Source organism: Falco biarmicus, chromosome 5, assembly GCF_023638135.1.
Source record: "Falco biarmicus isolate bFalBia1 chromosome 5, bFalBia1.pri, whole genome shotgun sequence".
NCBI classification, from domain to species: domain Eukaryota; kingdom Metazoa; phylum Chordata; class Aves; order Falconiformes; family Falconidae; genus Falco; species Falco biarmicus.
Window position 1 is genome coordinate 45,665,868 of NC_079292.1, and position 22,805 is coordinate 45,688,672.

Genomic DNA, 22,805 nt, shown 5'->3' on the forward strand with positions numbered 1-22,805 from the left:
GCGGGCACGGGGGCTGGGGCTGCCCGCTCCCCCGCGCCGTCCGGCGGGCCGGGGCTGCGTGTGCATGGGAGCGGGGGGGTCGGTTCTTCGTTGGCCTCGTCCGTCCTCCGTCCCCCCCCCGCGCCTTCTCCTCCACACTCCACCCAGAAATGATCCGGTGAAACTAGGAGGTGGTGATTCTCCTCCCTCCCGCTGCTGCTCTGGAAGGGACTGCAGGAATCTCTGCTCCGAGGCAGGGGCTGGGCAGAGGAGGGCGGTCTGTGGAGGGGGGGGCCGCTGTGGCCCGCGGTGTAGCTCTCCCGGTGCGCGGCGGGGTGCGTGGGGGGCTGCTCGGTTCCTCGACCATGGGGAAGGACCAGGAACTGCTGGAAGCTGCTCGCACTGGGAATGTGGCTCTGGTGGAGAAACTCCTCTCTGGGAGGAAAGGAGGGATCCTGGGCAGTGGATCTGGAGCTATTCCCTTGTCCAGCTTACTGAGGTAGGGACGTCGTTCCCCATCCGATGCTGGGGTTATTGACCTCCACTTCCCTGCCATCATCATCGCCCCTCTCATCTTCATTTCCATTCCTGCATCCTTCATAGTAACAATAAATCGTTCACTCTCTCGCCAAGTACAAGTGTGCCTGCGTTTAAAGTCACAGGCAGTCATTTTATTAATACAGTGCTACTGAATTTCTTGCCTTCAATGCGTCTGTAAGGTACTTGTTCATTCTGTTACTAGCTGTGGTGCAGAACTTGTGTTTTTTAATGCTGGGCTGATACGCACAATATACTCATTACCCTTTCTTTGATATTTCATCTTCAAATTGCTGCTTTTAATCACAGATGGAAGTGTTAATCACAGACAAGGCGTTGCATTGTGGAATTTTGTGTAAAAAGCCATAGCTTCACCCTGTGCCCTCACCCATAGTTGCTACCCTCACTTGCAGAAGAAATTAGGCATGCCATAGGAATGAGCCTACAAAACAAAGAAAGGGAATGTATATATTATTATTTTTTAATGAGAAATCATAGAGGCAGAGGAGTAAAACTTATGGAGCAGGTTAGGTAAGAGCAGTATCACTTCCAAGGTACCTGGATTTCGTGTGGTGAAACTGGGTTACTGGCCATGTTGGGTGAAAGGACTTAACTTCAGCTATTAGTTGTATCTCAGGCAATCTACAGCATGGCTTTGATGTTAAGTTTCATCATCACAGGCGTTTATGACATTAGACAGTATTCAAGTAAGAGAAGGTCTGCAGCACACAGTGCAATGCTTGTGTTCAGTACTACACTAGGCATAGCAAAAGAATGAACTGAAACACTGTTGACCTAGAACTTGAATAAATGGGGTGTTTGGCTTGGCTTTTGGTGTGTTTTTGTTGGGTTGGTTTTGGTTTTTTGAACGAAAGAAAAGGCCTAGAGAAATGGAAATTGCTTAAATGAAAATCTATTTGTGATTGCGTTGCCAGTACCTCTTTGTCAGTGTATTCCAATTATTTCAGTATCCCCTCTCTGAGGAAATGTACTGTAACTGTCCAAATTAAACCCATTTAAATTCTGTTACAAAGTCTTGCTATTTTAAAGCTGGTTTTAGTGCTAAAAACAACAGTTCAGATACTCATAGTTTACCAAAGTTCTGTGATGCACCAGGTCAATTAGTTACTGCATCATTGTTGAATTACTAGCCCATTGACCAAAATCAAAACACACACTGTGTGATTGCTTTTTGTACTGTACTTGAACAGGTTGCTTAGCAAGAAGTACACCAGGTAATTGGCTGAATTTAAAGTATGAGTCTTCTTAAAATGTGATACACATTTTTCATAAAACAGAAGTTCACTTCAGTACAATGACTAGCCATTTATAATAGAGTTCTACTGTGTGATTTGTGTAGTGATTTTCTTCAGGGCTACTGCCTGTCCTATATTCTTGCACTGTTACTTTCATGTCATGTATCGTAAGTTCTGTACATCCAGAAGAAGTGTATTTGATTGTGTTTTTTATTAAACAGTGGTGTTTTTACTTTGTGTATACAGAACACATTAACCATGTGTTTTGTATATACAGATGGGTCATCTCAGTCATCCTTTGTTATTCAGAATGTAACTATTTTAGGTTGTAAACTCAACTGTAGTCTTTTATTTTGGAAGTGTACTTAGCTTAAAGAGAAATAAAGCAAGTAAAACGTACTGTTTTATTTATGGTATTTCTTACTAATGCTATCAAGAATGCTTATGGCTTCTGTAAACATAACTTCAAAAATTAAAAGTAAAAATTTATCATACAGCTGCTAACATATTTCTAATTTTAAGGAAGGTATTTGAATACATTTGAAAATAATTTTGTGATGGATTGGTGCATAAACATTCACAACCCAACACACAATTGAATGTAATGCTTTTTCGAGGGAATCTTAAGAATTTCATTGACTTCACCAGGAATGCCCAAAGTAGAAGCTACTATCTGTTGTAGAACGTGCTTTCAAGAAATAATTACATGTGCTAGGTATTTTAACATACTTTTTTTTTTTTTTTTTGAGATGTTGCATGATCTATCTGATGCCAGTAGTTATGAATTAAGTCCAAAATGACATGCACAATTAAGGTTGGATCTGTCTTGGTACACAGCATGTGGAAACAAAAGAAGGTACTAAAAGGGAGTCATACTAGCATCTTGAGCCTGTTTAGGAAATCAACACTTACTGAAAATAGCAAAGTTGTAGAAGAACCGTAATTGTACAGTATGAAAGTTTGATTTTGATGTTGGGGGGATCTGAAGATTTTTTTGATAGAAAATCAATTGAAGAAGCTTACTAGTAGAGCTATACTAGTATTTTTTGCATACAGTTTATTAGGCTAACAACTGCTTTTTAAAGTTATAATAAAGAGAAAGCAATAGAAAAAAAATAGGGACATGTTTTTCTTTTTATAGAATTTTAGGGGACATTGTGTTTGACAGTAACTCCTGGTGATTCATTGATCATAATTATTGCTCAGTTCCTAAAATGGTGCCCCAGAACTGTACCTGTCCCATTGTGCTGAGAAAGGTCCATGTTGTTTCATGCTTCTTCTAGTATTAAGTTGGAAAAGTCCAAGTCTTTCAGCATACAAACAGGCTAATACTGTGCCTGATGCGCTGGTCTGAGTAGCAGTACACTTTCCCTTTGGATTTCTTCTGTGTTGGAGACAACTCAGTTTATGTGGCTGAGCTCTCCATGGCTTGATGCCTTTTTTTGTGGAAATTTGCTTTGCATTAATTATATATCTTGTGAATGAAACCTAACAGTCATGAATTGACAAACATATATTGATTGTTACTTGAACCAAGGAACAAATTATCTGAGCTCTGATCTCCTATTTACATTTTTATAACTTTTTTTTTCTGACTCTTGGTGTATTTTATGGTACTTGAGGGAGAAAGAGGGCAAGCTTTTGTATGGTTGTTTTATGGCTGAACCTGCTGATGTTAATTGTAGAGTAAATGGTGTAATTTTTAAGGGGCTGACTTTTAAGTTATAAGTCATTATATTAAATTATGACAACAGTTCAGGAAAACAACACTGTTCTGGAAGGCTGTTTAAGCACTCATATAAATATATGAATTAATTCTTGTGAGGATTTAAACACATGCTTAAAGCAGAGTATGTGCAAATTGCATAAAAATGATATATGCTTAATTAAGAGGTGATACACACCCAGATACCTGTAATAGAAGCTATAGAAGACCTCATGCCCAAATTGATTTATCTAAAGGAATGACAAAATATCAGTGAGGTTTGGCTATGTGGACCCTATAATTTGTTTCAGTTCAAGAGAAGCATTAAAAAGCTCTGGGTCAGTTTGTGGACCCTACCTCAATCTCCATACTCTGTGCTGGAATGTAAAGATTGTGGGTGAATATACTATGAATTCCTCAGGTGCAAAGGTTAACATAAGGCATTGCAATGTACTAGAGCAAGTATAATCCTCAGTAAACACCTGGCATAGAGTAATTCACTTAAACCTGGGTATTTATTGGAATTTTAGATGCTCATGAGTTTCTGAGGCATCTGCGTGGTCTAATGGACTTTAACAAAGAACCATGGCCTGCGGATATACATCTAAATTCTAGGTGGGATACACTAGGACATCTAAAGCTGGGCTTCTGGGATTCCATTGCCTGGAATTGTAATACATTAGTATATTAACTATATTTCCTATATTAAAAAAGTATGGCTTTTAGATATGTAATAGATTGCAAAGAGAATTTTCACAGATTGTAAAATTATTTCACTGGCTTTTATATTGTTCCAGTATAAACACGAAAACTTGAGAGTAAAATCCCATAGTCCCTCTTAACAGAATGTATCATTCAGTTCCTGTATGCCAAATCCTTAAATGTGCATTAAATGGTTTAACACATTAAAAAAGTGTTTCTAAGAGAACCGGTATTTTTAATTTACTTAATTTCATTATCTGTATATACGTAACATGTTTTTATTGACCAATCAATTTTTCATTATTGGATAGAGACGGGCTTTGTTTCTTTTAAAGTGTTTTAGGAAAAATAACTTTGAAGATTTTCATGTATCTTAGAGACCTTACATCATTTTGCCACCTGAGGTCACGTGCATGCCTTTTTGCCCTACTAATATGTTGCAACCTAAAGAAAAATGCATAGTTCTTGATTAAATGCTAATTTTTAGTCTTTTTAAACTTTACATGTTAAAAAAGCTTTGTATTCTTAACAGGACTGTGGGATAAAATATGAATTAATGTGAACTGGCAGAGAGTAGTAGGGAAGGGTGAATTGGCCCCTTCTTGCTCTTTGTTGGCTGCTGGCATTACACAGCACGGGAGGGCGGAGCAGCCCGCGTGGAGCTGGTTTTTTCCCCTTCTACGCTTGGCAGACTGTGGCAGGGAATGGCTCCATTCTCTGCTTATCCTCCTTTAGCACAGCTATGCCATGTATAGGCCTGGCCCAAGATATTTCTCCTCTAAAGTATAGGAAACCCAGCAAGCAGATTGTCAATCTGTGAGCTGCAATCTGTTTCCTCGTCTGTTTCTCAGAGCAGTGTCTTGCTCATAGCAAAGCCACAGTTTAGCCTGATGGCCTTAGTGCACACTGAGAACCACACAGACCTACATCTATCCTTGTGCAGAACCCTGTGATTCATTCAGCTTCCTGTGCAAAATCAGATCACACTTAGATATGACTTGTAGAGCAGGAAGTATTTTAAATACTGAAATACCTTATAAAGTTTTAATTAAAATTTTAACAAAGTTGTTTTCATGTTATAATTTAAATAACAGATGGATCACCTAATCAACAAAAATAAAGGTACTAGGTTTATTTTTTATTGAAAATAGTGTTGTTTAAAGTAAGAGAAACTTCCTTAGCTTGATCTTATAAAGAGATTGTATTATATGAGGCTTGCAGTACCGGGGTTCTGGGCTCACATGCTTCTGAGCTCACTTGTGTCTATGTTAGAAGGTATTTTAGACAACCAGTGCAGATAATAAAATGGCAAGTATTTGTTACGTGTAGGTCAATGGGGCATCCAGTTAGCCTATGCTTATTTCTAATCTTAGTTACACTAATTAATACATGGAAGTTTTCGTACTGATGTCCCAAGCAGAGACTCGCATTCCCAGATTCTTTATCCTGTTGGAGTAGGAAACTTAAGTCTTCCGGGGACATATTTAGTTGTATTTCCTTTTGTCTTTCAGTATGAAATGCAAATTAATGATCACCGCAACACTTAGTTTATGCTGTTTGGTATCAGTGATAGTTAATTGATGCCCTGATTCTGCCTGTTTGCCCTTTCAAATTATGAGATTCTCTTAAAACTTAACCTTTGTTTTGTTATTTTCTACCTTTCTTGGACTTATTTTTATCCTTATTTCTGAGAAATGGTTTCAATCAAAGTTTAGACAAAATTTTCTCTATGGAATTCCTTAGATTTCTTTGCAAGTTTGAAACATTTACAATATGTGAAGTAGCAATACGGGCAGTATCCAGGACATCTGGTGGAAATCTTACTATTAAGGGCCAGGCAATTCACAAAGTTGGTGTAATAAATCTTTCCTAGGAGCTCAGTGTGGTCCTGGATTCACAGCTCTGTATTTAATTTCTGTGGATAAACTTCTTTCTTCTCCTTACTCCAGATCTTGTTTTCTGAGTATTGCTCAAGCATACATTCTATTAATTTTCTAAAATGTTAGACCAAATGTAAAAAATGACCAGCAAGAACTGCAGACCTAGTGTAAAATCTACCAAGGCCATATTATTTGCCCATAGATAGGATCAGGGTATGGGATACAGCAGTACTGGGAGGACTGATGGAGTCAGGAAGACTTGGAAGAGAAATTGTATAAACATGTTAAGAAGAAGGTAAGGAAAATCCCAAGAAAGATGATGCGGCTGTAACTTAAAAGAACTCTTTTAGAATTCTAGAATTCTTAGCCACCAGATGGCTAGCATCTAATGCTACAGAGAGCCATATAAATGCGTTTTGATCTCCATCTTGTTTTCCATCTTGTCTGACATTGATGGTTTTAGTAGTTTGGTAATTCAATAGAATTAATGCTTCTTTATACATTTTTAAAACTGATATATGACATTGCTGCATTTAAGTGACAGTGATATAGCAGAGCTGAGAGGGCTAATAGGTGAAATAAAGTGAATGATGATGTAATCTGAAAGGTCTGCTATCTTGTGATTTGTCAGGGTTGGAAATGTTACGATGAGCAAATGCAGATGCTTTTAAGACAAGCATTTTCACAGTTACTGCACTAGTGATCGAGAAGAACATAACCATGTTTCTAAAAATCTACGTGTAGATTCTTTTGTTTACCTTAGTTTCAGTTTGTATGGATATTCATGGGTAAGTCATTAAGGAGCTGCTTATAGCTCTAGCCCATTGTTTTATTGCCCTAACATAGGCAGTAGTTGAACCATCCTACAGACTGCTTTAATTTATGCTACTGCTATATAATCTCTTAAGGGACAATACAGTGTAGAGTGCAGTTATACTCCCTTTCCTTAGCAAGCTTAGCCTGCTCGCCTGGGGAGGTGACATATACATGAGTTCCACCGCTGGAATTCCGTTCTGCTGTGGAATTTTTCTGCTGGCCACTTTCAATCAGAGTATGCATCCTAATAATTTTTATTACTTAAAGGTAAAATATTTTGACAACTTCTAATGTTGAATGTGTAAGGCATAATAACCAGTGTTAATTCCTGCCTACTGATGTGACATTTTCATGTACATGGATCCTTTTGGGAAGTAGGGAATACATTTTGTTTGAACTTTATAGCCTTTATGGGAAGACTTTTATTACTTTTTAATTACTTTTTCCTGATAATCCTGATAGCATTTTCAGTATGTTCACTTTGCATTTAAGAAGTGATACAACAAGTCTTCTGTACCTAATTTAACACCCATGAATTTCTAATAATGTACATGTATCTAATGTAAGAAAGGATCTGTGCGATTTAATTCCACGAGATTGTGCTTTTATTAAAATAATTTTACACTATTTCCCATTTATTGCACATACATTTTCTAAAGAAAGAAGAAATGCTAAAAATGACATCTTGAGTGTTATTTGTTTCCAATTTAAAACACCCAGTGGTAGCTATGTTTCTGTAGGTGTCGATGTCTGTGCTGGGTGTCTTAAGTTCCCATTATAGCCAATGGAGATCTAGTCGATACAGTTGGGGAACATATGGAGTGATTCAGCTCAACCTAAAGTAGATATTGTATGATTTTATTTCAAACTGAACCTAACTTAAATATTTTTGTAGGTAAAAATATTTCAGTGAAGAACAGGAGAACAATTCTAGTTGAAGGAAAATGTAGAATATATATAAATGACCACTTAAATAGTTAGGTTAAAACAAAATTAGGGTAGGAATTCTATCCTTGCATATTTTATAGCTGGTTTGGATGAATTCAGAAGTAGTAGACATTAGGTATTGAGGCAGAATCCACATGAGAAATACAGAAAATGCATAATGTTGTATCACATGACGTTTGTTGCAAATGTGCCAAGTGTGCAAGAATGGAATTAGAAAAGCCTTAGCTGGAGTTGAAACTAGTGAAGGATGGCAAAAGCATAACTACATTGACAGCCAAAAAAAAAAAAAAAGAAAAGAAAAAAAAAAAAGTAGAGATACTGCTCACTGGGGCAGGAGACCTAGTGAAAAAACACATGGAAAAGGCAAGGCATTCACTGCCTTTTCTACCTTTTTTTTTTTTTTTTTTTTTTTTTTTGTCTCAGAAGTTTGGCTTCCCATGTTCCTGAGCCTACTAGCAAAATTTGTGTGGCAATGAAACATTGCCTGCAGTAGAGGAAGATCAGGGGAACACTTAAATTCAAGGGATCGATGTTACTGTGAGGCCACTGTTATCTTTGGAAGATCATGTCAAGCATGAGAAGTTTCTGATGACTGGAAAAGGAAAATGTCACGTCCGTTTTCAGAAAGGGCAAGAGAAAGGTTCTGAGGTCATCACGCTCATCAGTCTAACCTAAAGTCCTAGGGAAAGTTACAGAGCATCTCCTCATGGAGGTAGTTTCCAGATACACCAAGGACAAGAATGTGACTGAGAACAGCCAGCATGGATTTACCGAGCTGAAATCATGCATGACCAACCTTAATTGCTTTCTATTAACTGCCTCTGTGGTCAAGGGGAGAGCCGGGAATGGTGTTTTAACTTTACTTTAGAGCAGTCTCTTTCAGTCAAAATGGTGAACTGTGGACTGATTAAGAGGATGATAAGATGGGTGGGAACTGGGTGGACTGCATGGCTGTGAGCGTTGTGATCAACAATAAAGAATGCAACTGTTCATGTCTACTAGAGGGTTTCCTCAGGATTCAAGGGCCAGTATTGATTGCAATATAGCAGTGTAACAGGTTTGTAGATGATGCCAAACTGGAGAGAAACAATTCATATGAAGAATTGCTATTAGGAGGGACATGGGCAGGCTGGAGAAAAGGGCTGGTGGGAGCCTTGTGAAATTCAGCCAAAGCCATTGTGAAGTCCCGCACCTGGGAGTGAATAACCTCTTGCACCGCTACAGGCTCTTATGCTGGAGTTGGATAATTTTTTGTGTTTTCTTCTTTTTCCATCATATTAGTCACTACAAGAACATCAATATCACATTTAGTCTTTGAGTTTGCACAGTAGTAACTTTCTCTTTTAAGAATGGTGTGATTGGTATGTGGATTTTTTCCTAACCCTTCATAGCCCAGACAAATGCTGAAATAGGTTAAGTTGTAAGGTATTCATGTTGTCACAGTATGAGAAGTGTACAAGAGAAAGATTTTTTTAGAGACAGAAAAAAAAGGAGTTTTGTAAATTAGAATTGGGAATATCATCTGGAATCGGTATTTTCCCTCTGCATATTGCCTGAATCTGAAACCTTTGTGGTGTAACTTTCTAGTGTGTTTGTTGCTGGTAGTTCTGAGAGTTAGCTGAGTGTAATGTTTTCCATATTTACTTGCTGACTTGTCAGGATCATTGTTTTCTATTTTTAGATGCCGCTAGATATGAGTTGTGAATCTGTGTGTCTAGTTTATTTTTGCAGATGAAAACACCCAACACATTAGTATTAGCGGTTAGATCCCAGAATCTCAATTAAGTCTTTGGTAAGGTTTCCTAAAAATGTAATTTACACTTATTTTTAGTTTTCAATTTTCTCAAGTAATTATTTATCCACTTCCATATCCTCCTTGTCATCTGTATAGCTAATTTGTCAGATTATGCTCATAAGTAATTTGCAATCACTCTGCTTCCTGCTTTGTGCACATTTATTGAAGAGCAGTATCTTGCATAACCAAGTAGTAATGATCTCCCATGGATCTTCTCACACAATGTGCACAAGTAAAATTTCAGAGAACCAAATATACCAAATGTAGAAATAAGGCATATGGTATATAGTGTATATATATGTTACAAATCTGTTGTTTGCCTGTCACAATAGTTAAATCTATCCCCTCTATTTTTAATTTTATGTAGACTGTGTAAGCCTTGATTTCAGAAGGATAGGAGTTATGACATAAGCAGAAAATTAAGTCTCTGAAAGAATGGAATAGGCATGTGTTCTGGGTGAGGAGATGTGGCTGGAAGACAGGTGGAGGGAGAGAGACCTGAATAAGGGTATTTGGAATGCTTTGGCAAGTAGGCTGTAGATAAAAATCTGAAAAGGCTGGAATGCTAGAAACGGTTGGTAAAGGAAATAAGTATAAGAATTGAGATGGAGTAAGAACTGAGGCTGATGACCATGGAGGTTAGCTCTGATGAGGAGCAGAAGCAGCAAGTTTAGGAGACAAGATACAAGGAACAGGGCTTACATTCAGAATAAAGAGAAAATGTGTAACTACTGAAATAGAGTTTTCATCCAAAGCCTGACATTTTCGTATTTCCTTGCTGTAACAAATATTTGTGTAATGCATTTGCAAACTGTCTCTTTTTCTTTTAGTGCTAAAATAGACAGTGGTTAATAAAGTGCCATCGGTCATCTAAGTAGTTTAACTGGAAGAGGTTGTTGTGATGGATAAGATGACACCACATGATGAAATTTCTGGAGTTTTAGTTTACTTTTTATTAATGGTAAAAATAAGATCACTGGTGCAGTTTTTATTTAGCCCCCTGAATGTAGGCATTATATATTTTTTTTAATGACGCAATCCTATAATGTTTTCTTTGGCAAGGTTCTTACCTCAGCTGCAGCCCAGGGTAGACAGTGCTCACTGCAGTTATTCAAGATTTTTTATCCTTAATATTCAGTGTTTAGCCCTGAGCCTTATTTACTGCACACAATTCAAACCCTTCTCTAGAAGAAGAATGATTAAGTTTTCTCCTGGGTTTTTCAGTGGTGTTTGTCACTGTAGTTATCTGACTGCTTCACATCATTAACGAGTTTACTGTCAAAGTACTTCTGTGACTGGATAAAGGTGTTAATATCTGCAGTTCACAAATGATAACTGAAGCACAGTTAGATTATGGTGAGACATACCCACGGACTTGGTGTTTCTAACTGGTGACTACAAGGTGCTCATTTTTCACAGTATTAATATAGTTTAAAAACGTAGGAACGGCTTTTCTTGATCAGAATGAAGGTCCTTCTAGCCAAGTATTCTTCTACAAACTCTCCTAACTGGGAGTTAGGCTGGTCTTAGAAGAACATAGTAGCAAAGCAAGCATATAGTAATACTTCCTCTCATGTACTCTCTCAGCTTCCAAGAATTTACAGCAGCTTTGAGACAGATGTGTTGTTTTTGTATTTAATAGCTCCAGTGGATTCTTCTTCTATGCATTTATTCAATTGCATTCTTTTAGCATTTGTAGCATGTCACAGCAAGGGTTTCACAACTTAATGCAGTATTATGTGAAGAACATTCTCTATAAATTAAATAGCGTTTTATATGTTCAAATGTATAAAGATCTGTTCAGAGGTTTGTTTCTGGAGTGCAGTTATGGGTAGAATCCAGTTCTGTGGTGCAGCATTAGACTGTTGTTCCTCTTCTTTGTTTAATAGATTTAGTAAATACCAATGCACCTTTTAATACCTTTGATTTTCAAAAAGAAGAGTTCTTACTCAGTCATTCCCATTATAGGGGGTACGCCTTCAGCTGTTCCAGGATCATCATTCATTGCACAAGGAAAAATAATATGGAATCATGTAACTGTTAAGGCTAATACATAATGTGTAAGCAGGATGACTTAGCACCAGCTAATAAATCCTTGCCTTTGCAACCTCAATAATTTTTTAATGCACTTTTCTATATATATTTCTATAAATATTTCCACAGAAAAATATGTATATTTTCAACAAAAAAAAGTGTATTTTGAGAATGTAGATATAGACTACTTGTGTGGTGATGAACAGAACATAATGAATTTGGAGATGCCTCTATTAATTTACAAAAACTATAACTCCTGATGGGTATCTAATATCCGCAAAAAATTATGTGGAATTAGAGGTGCTGGAGGATATTTCTTATTTTATTTTCTTTCTTCTTTTTTTTCTTTTTGGCAAGTAATGATATGCATTTAAATAACATTCCCATTATATTACCTGAAACAACAAAGGTGAGACAAGGAAAATCAAACTTTAATTGCTGAAGGTCATTTGTAAAGCTGGAAGTGAAACAGCTGCAGGTAGGGGAAGGATGCTACTTTCCTCTCTTTTTTTGTGGGAAATGGTTATTCAGGAAAGAGCAAGGTCATTCCCCAGTGATAAAATATTGTGTTTTATACATTGTACCTTAGAAAGGTATTCTGAGGCATAAATAGGATGTGTATCATTTCCCTACTTAAACTGGCAAATCATAATTACTTCAGGAGTAAACTTTACAGTAGATGAAGACGGTCCTGGTCACCAGTACTTACTATGTTGGTACTGCTTAACCAAAAAAGAGAAACTTCAGTATTCAGCCTCCATGTCTCTGTCATTCAGGCAAGAATAAATGAAAAAAGGTAAAATGAAAAGCTTATTGTACACTTGCAGGCTCAAGAATTTTGGCATAATGCCGGTGTTGGAGGGCACACCCATCTAGCATGGTCTGATTGAGAAAATAAGTGATTGATTTGGATCTGCCTGTAAGAGTCTAAAAATGTTAGTAATTCATTGTGACATTGTGATATTAGTTTTGTGCACTTCATGAATTATGTTGAAGATTGTCAGAGATGTCTCAAAGACGGAAGATTTGGGTCCAGATGCAGATTTTGCAGAAAATCCTGGAGAAACTGAGAGATACTCAGTATGATGCCATTGTTTGATCTCTTCTAAATACCGAGAAACTGAACTTGGGGAGCGCGTTCAGGCTCAGGCATCAGCTGGGTTTAGGGGTGGAGTGTAGAGGCAGAGGAATCGAGAGTCATGAGAAATGCAGTGAGGTCCTGAACCTCAGAGGCTAGGCTTCCTTTACTCGCCACTCATTATGATCTAGATCACATATGTCCATTATTTAAAAAAAAATACACTGCTCAAAAGGCAAATTTACTTTGAAGAACTGAAAGCATGTACTTAAAAAGCACCCATCTTAATGCTTTCTTCAGTTCAAGCATTGAAGTGGCAAATGTTTCATAAGGTTAAAGTTCCAGATGTTTGGTCAAGTGATCTGTATGTGTATTTTACAGCTGCTTCTACATTTAAGAAGCCACTGCTTAATGAGTTGCCCCTAAAGAACAGTAGTTTATTTTTGGATAGTTGCTTCTCCTCTCTAAGTGTCCAGAGTGCCAAAATCTTTATATTAAGATGGAAGTATCTTGCACTAGATTTGAAAATATTGCAATCTTTCTTTTTAAAAAAAATAAATTCAATATATATTTCAAATAAATATAATAGCTTAAAACAGGTACACTTTTGCTGAAAGGAAAGACCTGGGAACGTATAAAATTAAAAGGGTCTCAACAAGACTCAAAAAATATTTAGATTTCAGAAATACTTCAAAGCTGTTAACTTGTGAAAAAAAGACTCAGCCATGCTGAAATAAGAACATTTTCTTTTTATCCTGTATTTTCCCTTGTTAAATGCGTCTCGTACAATCAGAAGAAGAATCTTTGGCTTGTATTGCTGACTGGTTCAACTAGACCAGTGACTTCTTCAGTTAGTGTTTAGGAATACGTTGTATTTGGTTGAATTTTTTAAATTTTTAAAACTGTTTCTCACAAAATACTAGATACTCAACTAATGGCTACACAAAATTGAGCCGGTTTGTGATGTGACTGTTTTAACAATCATAGATACTCAAACTCTTAGTTTTTCTCTTGCTGAGGGTTGTATAACGGAAAAATAGGCTTTTTATTGTCAGTTTCCAAAACATACGTGGGGTTGACTTTAATCATATGGTCTCTTCACTGTTTTGATCAAACTTGAGGGAACACAAGAACTCTGATATCTAGACACTTAGCAACAGTTTTGACAAAACTGGGCAGGAGTTACATAGGTATAAATGCTGGTAAAGGAGAAACGGAAACCTCGTGATCTATTTCCAATGCATAAATATATTTTACCACAAACTGTTGCAACATTTGCTACTCCTCTTGCTTTAAAGCTCACCTGGTTGTAACAGGGCACAGACTTGGGAAACAAGTTTTGAGAAAAGCAAATGAGGTTGCTAAGAAATGTCTGCCTTTTAAATAGCCAAGGGAACATCCTTCGTGTTAGGCTGTCTACTTCAGTAGACAACCTCCAAGGAATAAATCAGCTAATTATGATAGTGGTAAGAGACAAACAGAGCTTTCTTTCCCTTCTCTCAGTAACGAAATATTGTTTTCCTAGGATTTTTTTTCCTCATCATCCCTCCCCTTTCCCAATATAACTGTTTTTCTCCTCATCCTTTTTCTTACTGTGACACCCAGTTGAAAAGGGGGGGAAAGTTAGGAAGTGAAGAATCCTGAAGTTCCTTATGCCAACCTTGAAAAAGAAGACCTTGCTGCAGCTACTCACCCCAAGGCCAGGCAGTCTAGTATGAAAAAATTGATGATCTCAGTTAATGCTTTTGGTGAATGCAGAAGGCACTAGGTTTGACAATGACATGTAAAAATTGAACATAATCAGGACAGAATTCTTTGGGAAGTTTGAAAGAGCAGGCACAGTGATGGGCAAAATAGATAAGACCAGGGATACAGGATTGATTTGGGAAGTGGGGCATGATAAATTCCTGGACAGAGAGGTAGAGATCCACTTTGAGAACCTTCCTCAAAGACTGATGAACTAAGAAGTGTAAAATAAATTTATTTAGAGAGTGACAAGAAAATACATGTGAGTGGTTGGATATTGTCTGGTCTTTGCCCGACAGACCTGTAGCACATGTGAATGAGTATGCCTAGCTACTTGGGACAATGCCGGAACCAAAACCATCAGCTCTGAAAGAAGGCAGAAGGAAGAAGCTGAGTCCCTTTTGTGGTATTTCTGTTTAAATGTGTTCTTGGGTTAAAAAAAACCCTCAGGAGAGAATGAGACAGCAGGCCTCAGGATTACTCTTTAAAGAATGGAGCCAGAGTGTCTAGACCTCTTTGGAAGGAAGTGCACTACTTTGGCTGTTCTTCAATTCGTAGTAGCTAATTACCCAAATCACCTTTGAAAATGACATAAGATGTCACTATTTCTGGATAAGTTCCCAATAAAATCTGAAGAGGAATTAAGAACAATTATTCCAGAAGGTCGGCTCATACCACATATCTCCCAAGTTTCACTTGACTTGTGAGGTGCTGTGGCATTGCCGGTGGTTTCAGCAACTGTCATGTAACATGCATTGTTATAGTCTGCTGGGATTCTTGGAAAAGTCCAGAATACAGCTGAAACTTTCCTAAGAAGAATGAATCTTTTGGTAAAATTGACAATTCATTATATTCCTGAAAATGATCTTTGGGTTTTTTGGGTCTTTGGGGATTTTCTTCCTCAGCTCCACAGAAAGCGATCTATATACCAGCTTCATTTCAGACTATTGCACTACCACATTTAATGGGCATCAGATTAGCCTCCTATAAAGCATATGAAACTTTGCAAAGGATTGCTTTATTTTCACTGTAACTAAAAGGCAGATGCTACCTTTCAAAGAAGTTGGATTGACAGTCCCACAGGGAGTTGTCAGGAACTATTTTAAATGAGTGCAGATTTATCAGAGCAGCAAAGAGGAATGTCCTGTCTGTGTTAGCACTGCTCATTGCATTCTTCTTGTAGTGGAATGAAGCTGGGTTAATTAGCATTGATAATACACAACTGTGGGTTGGCTCCAGGGGTGGTGGGTTGGCCTATGTAGATAGGGTGCAGCTGTGGCTGGTTCTGGTAAGTGGTTGAGAGCCAATGAAGAGGGAGCAGCCGAGGAAGAGAGAGGAGGAAGAAGCAGAGAGAAGAGAGAGAACATACGTGAGATGAGGAGAAGGCAGCAGAGGGACTGGCATGAAGAGTATACTGGTATGAGATGGTAAAAGACCTTGTTGCAGCTTGATAGTTTGGAGAGTGCTGCGACACTTCTAATCATATGTGATTTTAGTCTCACGGCCTAACATTCAGGTAATCACAGGTAAATTCACTATAGTTTTGATGACAAATCTCTGCCTTTGCAACTTTATTAGGGCACATTATTGCACATCTAAGCATATAGAACTTGACAATAATATGAATAATTAAATATTTTTTTCATTTAAATTTGGTATTTAAAACACTTGGTTAATGTGTGAATAGTTATTTTCTTTTTAAAAGCATTTTCAGTTTAGTTTTGATGGACGTCATGCAAAGAGTTTTTGGCTAGATTTGAAATTGCTGGAAGACCTGTAAACAAACATATTGCACTAAGATTAGTGATTTGTGACACACCTTAAAAACTGTCAGAAAAAGAAACGATAGCCTGACTTTAACTTCTCATGTGAAAGCTCTCTTAATTTGATACTGCATTGCTGTGCTGAAGTTGGCTGTATGTAATACAGTCCCTGATTTTTCCATTTGATTTTTGAACAGATTTTTTGGTCAGTAAACATATGCTCTGCGTAGCAATTACTGTACCAAAGAAAGGTTTGCCATGTATCCCTGAAAATGATTCTCAAGCTTAAACTGTGATCATTTATCTTTAGCATAACAGCTTAAGACTTGCACATGTAAATATTAATTCACGTTCCAAGTACCCAAAATACATTTTGTTCAACAGCAATGTATTCTGTATCTAGACACTGAATGTATTAATGATACTGTGTAACTGTTAACGCTGCCATTTGTGCTAAATATTACACATCTCAAGTTCTGCTAGTGCTTTGATCATTAGATTCTCTTTTCCATTTGAAACTACCAATTTGTGTTTATGTGTTTCACTGTTAATCAATAGTGAGCTAGCCTGTCAATTTCTCAATTGGTCAGTATTTTCCATTACAGCTTTAAAACTTAAATGTAAATAATTGTTCACTTTATTTTGATGCTCTTTTTCTGTTGAGGGTTGGTATTACCGTCCTCCAGAAAATAAAGCAAACAGGAGAAAACACACTGGAGAAATTTTGCAAATCAGTGAGTGATGGCAATGCCTATAGAGGAAACTTTGAAAAATCTGGAAATGAGCACAGTCACAGTTATAAAATGTGTCCATTTTATAGGTCTATGCTTCAGTGAAAAGAGCAAGCTCCTTTCCCTAGAGGCACACATTCCTCAAATGATATAATAACACTGAAGGCTCATATCCTTTCTCCCCCCCACCGCCTGTCTTTTTTCCATAAAGGAGAGGTGTCTGTCTGTATATCTATACATATGCGTGAATGTGTGACATAGCCATGAAGAGCAGCTAGTCCTACTGAACTAGATAGTAAAACTAAAGTGGATAAAGATTTATTATTTTTTTTTTAAGCTAGCTTTAATGAAGAAATACCAGCTTTTTTCCTTGAACTGCACTAGTTTTTATGGTACTTGTAGTGATCTAAATTTCTCAACATAGAAATGACATGGAGTATAAAAGAATCCAGAGCAGTAGTTAAGCTGATAAACACTCACCTCTGACGGGGAGACTCAGGTTCAAGTGTCTAGTCTGTCATTATCCCAAGGTAGTTCACTAAACACTGGTTTACCCAACAAACACTTTTTCCCTAGTCCAAAGATTATATATAGTTGCATAAACATATTGAAATAGTTAAAAATGTTTTAAACCAAAACTTACAAGCAGTATTGGTCAGGGCACTGGCTTGGAAAACAACGATTTTTAAAGGCAAACCTTAATCTTCCCATCATAACCCAGCACTCTTGAGTTTTACATTCTGTTCTTTCTTGTTTAAAAAAGTAGAAACAATTAAAACCCACTTCAGAATGATTCCTAGTTTAAGTTTTACGTAGAAAATTGTAACCATCAAAAAGTGGAAGTCAAACACTTGGCTGGATTCTAAAGGCAATATGTTGCAAAGTAAGGGAGTGTTTTGTTTGTATTTTATTGAATGCTTTCTAAACTACACTTAGTTATTTTTTGTGATGACTTTTTTTGAATAAGAAATGTGTTAGAGCTTCAATGGTAGCTTCAGAAATGTTAGCACTGTTCGAAGTGAACTTGCAGTTTTCTCTGTGGCATGGACTTCAAAGAATTACAGAACTCTGAATTTCTCAAAGTATTATGACTATATTTTTATAGACTTGGCAAGAATTATGCAATTATGCATGTATCAGTTATAGATTTGATTTTGTTAGGCTAGGCACTAAAAAAAATTAAAACTGTTCCCTTTTCAGATGGGTATAGTCAGTCCATTTTTGTCCATAGTGAAGTTCTATGTACAATAATTTTAATCTGCTGGAGTAATTCCTGTTCATATATGACTTCTAGCTGAACTGTTTGGGGAAAAATGTGTTCATGAAAATATGACATTGCTAAAATATGTCAATTTAGAGCATAGAGGTCTCTCTTAAGTATCTCCTTTTCTTTCTCCCCCTTTCCCCCATCTCTCTGTTTCTCTGTCCATCTCTCTCCCCCCCCCGTGCCTGCTCACTCTCTCTCTCTCTCTCTCTCTCTCTCCATTAATCTATCTTTCCATTCATTCACCTCTTTTTCCACCTCTTCCTCCTGTTTCACACCCACACACACCCGCCCCCCGTGCTTCCCTCTTCTCCTCTCTCTCTCTCCCAGTTTAAATCGTAAAGAGAATCACCTAAAACAAAATAATACAAGAACACAAATCAGGAAGCATTGCCTATTGAGCTGGAAATAGTTAGATGGAAGGATATAGTGACAAAAAGTAGTCTGAAAAGAGGGGAAGATGCCTTTGTTTTAAAAAAAAAGTTACGTTCCTCCCTGAGGATGACCCAATGACAAGTATGATTAGATTAAAGTACAAGTTACCCATAATCCCATCTAACATGGAAAAGCAAAAATGCGAAATAGAGAAGACATGTTTTACTTGGCATATGGAAATCTGAGACTTATAATAATAAGAATAGCAAATACCCTAAAAAATTGCTGGAGTATTTGACTGATTATACTCAAGGTCACCTGATAGGAACATGAAATACTTCAGACATTTAAGAAAAGAGCTTAAGATGAGAATGTCTGATACATTTTCAGAGATAATTTTGATGGCAGCTACAAGTCAAAACTAAAAAAGGTGTGACTGGGGATTACTAGCAGTAAAGAGGGAAAAGTTGTAGATTCATACACATTTAATTAACTTTGGTGACATTACTAGATTGTATTGGATGTCTATCATGTTCAGAAATGCCTTTCTTTTTAATGTATTGTAAACAATAGAATTCAACACTCAGATTCTTCAGATTTAAAATGGAGCTGCTTTGGAATAAGCAAGAACAACAAGATAATTAATGATTTGTATAGAAAAGCAAAAAAAGTGGGGAAAGGTACAGTGACTGGCTGTTTTAGTGGTTTATAACAAACCTGGGGAGATGATTTTGTTAGTTAAAGCGTAAGTATGGATGAGCATATTCTATTTACAAGAGATAAAGATATGGAAGGCAAGTTCTTTATGGCCAGTTTGCAGTTGTCTTGAGAAAGAGGTAATTCACATAATGGGTTAAAAAGCTGTCTTGCAGAGATCGAGGTCATGTAGTTCTGCACTCCACTTCCTGAGCCTCTCTCTTTCTGAAAGATCTTAAGCCTAGGCACAGAGCCATAGAAGTGGGGGGAGCACAGTTAGGGTCTCTTAGACCCAGAAGTACTGGGGAGCAGCATGAAGTAACACCTATATTATCTGTGGATGACGTTATCGGTGTCAGGGTGAACAGAGCCAGCTAATAGAATCACAGAATCATTTAGGTTAGAAAAGATCTTTGATATCATGAAATCCAGCCGTTAACCCAGGACTGCCAAGTCCACCACTAAACCATGTCACTAAGCACTGCATCTATGTATTTTTTGAATACATACAGGAATGGGGATTCCACGACCTCCCTGGGCAGCCTGTTCCAGAGCTTAACCACCCTTTCAATGAAGTTTTTCCTAATGACTGAGCCAAGTGTCCCCTGGCACAACTTGAGGCCATTTCCTCTTGTCCTATCATTTATTACTTGGGGAAAGAGACCGACCTCCAACCTCACTACAACCTCCTTTCAGGTAGTTGTAGAGAGCAATAAGGTCTCCCCTGAGCCTCCTTTTCTGCAGGTTAAACAACCCCAGTTCCCTCAGCCGCTCCTGATAGGACTTCTTCTGTAGACCCCTCACCAGCTTCATCGTGCTTCTCTGGACACATTCCAGCACCTCTATGTCCCTCTTGAAGGAGGGACCCAAAACTGAACACAGTATTCAAGATGTAGCCTCATCAGTGCCGAGTACAGGGAGACAACCACTTCCTTTGTCCTGCTGGCCACACTGTTTCTGATACAAGTAATACGATAATCCACACATGGCTCTACTTAAATTTACGTATGTGGAGGAATGACACCCAGCCTCAATCTACACAGACCAAGCTTGGGTCTAGTGGGACTTCTTAGCCCAGGTTTAGTGGCATGCAAATGTGGCTACAATACTTCCAGATCTTGGCTAGCTTTGGAAGCATTATAACTGCATGCAATTGGTAAGAAGTGCTATTAGGTCCAAACTGGTATTATGCAGACAGTTTCTATGTCTCTGTACCCATGTTTGTCTGCAGATAGTCTACCCATGAACTGTGGCATTTGGACTGCATGTTAATGGCTTGTTGTATGTACCACTAAATGTTGTACATTATCACATGGTATTCTTCAGATAAAATTCACTCCCCTTTTATAGTACAGGATGGATGGCACTCCCACAGTTGCTATTTAGTATTTTATTCTCTCATTGTTAGTGTAGGCTTATGCCTTTAGTGCATATTATGCAGATGTTTCTATAAAGAGAATTCTTTTTCTCATATGCTTCTCAGTAAAGTTTTGCAAACATTATGCATTTATTTTCAAAACTAATCTTGTTTGATGACAGGGCATTTATTACTCCATTTTACAAGTGGATATGTGAAATGCTGAGACGTTAAGGTTGAATTATTGGGTAATTTTAGATACATAATTCAAAACACCTAAAACCCAATCTCTGATTTTGAAGAATATTTGTCATTACATAGCATTTAAAAATGCAAAGCACAATTTCCTCTGACTACTAAGGCAACTGCAAATAGCACTTTTACAGTCAAAACTCAGGATGTGGAGTTGGGCACCCTGAAAGTTACATGCTTAATGACCATTCTTGCAAAGTTAGATTTAAAAGACTTTCCTACTGTAAAAAAAAAAAAAAAAAAAAAAAAAAGCAACTCTGTGGCAGAAAAAGTCTACATCTCTAGAGCAACGTTGCATTATCCTGCATACTAATTTCTTCCTTTTCCCCTCGCAGTCCTCTAGTTCATCCAGAATACATTCCCCTTTCTGTTAAATTCAACAGGTTCTGTTACCACAGAATCATGACCTACCTTTACAGTAGGTTACATAGGTTGAGGCAGATTTACTGAGGGGAAAAAAATGCATGCAATTAATAGATCATGGAATCAAAGATTATGCATACATAAGGAGGAACTGAAGTCAGATCATAAAGTCTTACTTGGGCTATTTCTTGACTTTTCAGTATGACTTGTTATGTTATTTTCACATAATTGTACCTGTGTAATTTCCTTTTCTTTTTTGTAAAAACAAACTGATAAATTAGAAATTCCATTATCTTTGTGGTATCAACACTCATATATACATTAGGCCTGTGCAATTTTGCATCACAGCTGACCAGCTGCATGGTAACAGCTCATGGGGCTAAGAACCTGAGTATTCATGGACAAAGTAGTAATCTTTGAGGCCTGGATCAAACTTGCAAGCCACTAACTAGAGGAACCTGATGTAGGCCAATAACAGAGATGGCACTTCAAGATGTGCTCCGCAGAACTCTGTGTGTTTTAGTGGAATGCTTGGTAGGAGTAGCCAGTGGTCACGTACATTATTATTTTGCCAAACATGTTGCTGTCATTTGCTTAGTTATCATGGGATTCAGTTTAGGAAAATGTGTTCTAGCAGAGTGTCCAGCATGTTTCTGCTCACTCAGTATAACTTGACTCTTCTACTCTGTCCAGCTGTCGTTTTAGCTTTAGCTTTGACTCAAATATCTCGTGCATCTTTGTGTCCTTTCACAGCTCTTCCTTACTCTGGAGGCTGATGCTTGCAGTCCTTTAACTCAACTATTTTCATTCTTTCAGTTCTCTCTTTCCAGATTTCTGGTTTTGTCTGTACTAGTTCGGTCGTCTTTTCTGTCTTCTCATTTAGTTTTATTTTAATTTCCTGTGAATTTCCCTTCACATGCTCACATTTCCTGTCCTCAGATTTTCTCCTGTATTTTCTCCTGTGACTTTAGGACTCCTTTCTTAGAATTCTTTAGTCTGAGGTAGATGTCTGACATGAAATTCCAACTCAAATAAAGTAGTTGTAGTCATAAGCAAAGTAAAATGTGATTTTTACACTGGGGATTGGAGGTAATGCTTAATAGGCATTATTGCTAGGGCACTTGCTAAATTTACCATCCATAAAGAAGAAAAGTTAGCCAGAGAAAGAACTTCCTTGGATCTGTTTTTTACTGATGGACAGTAACTTTTTAGCATGGTTTATACAGGATATCATAATTTATTTAATTCTGCATGGTAAGATGAACAGATTCTTAGAATGCATTAGTGCATGAATAGTACACTCAAGGAACTTGGTCTTTATACAAGGCAATCTGATTATTATAGTAGAGTGTATGGAATGCTGTAATCGGGTAGTATGGAAATAGTTTGAGAAATGCTAAAATAAAATTTAAGAGACTTTTCAAAAAATCATGTATTAAAGTGCATGAAAATTTGTGGATTAAAAACCTGCTGGTTGAAAGAGTAAGAAAGGGCATTCATTTATATAAGTGTGTGTGTGTGTATATAT

The 22,805-nt window shown here is 37.4% G+C and overlaps 1 protein-coding gene across 4 annotated transcripts in view; it reads left to right on the plus strand.

Annotated features, from left to right (window-relative positions):
• Positions 1–22,805, plus strand: part of ANKS1B (ankyrin repeat and sterile alpha motif domain containing 1B) — a 442,225-nt gene continuing 419,420 nt past the window's right edge. For all 4 annotated transcript variants that reach the window (XM_056341207.1, XM_056341208.1, XM_056341209.1 and 1 more), the window contains exon 1: positions 1–478. In XM_056341207.1, coding sequence (XP_056197182.1) covers positions 345–478 — 134 coding nt within the window. In that variant the 5' untranslated portion in view covers positions 1–344. The remainder of the gene's footprint in view (positions 479–22,805) is intronic.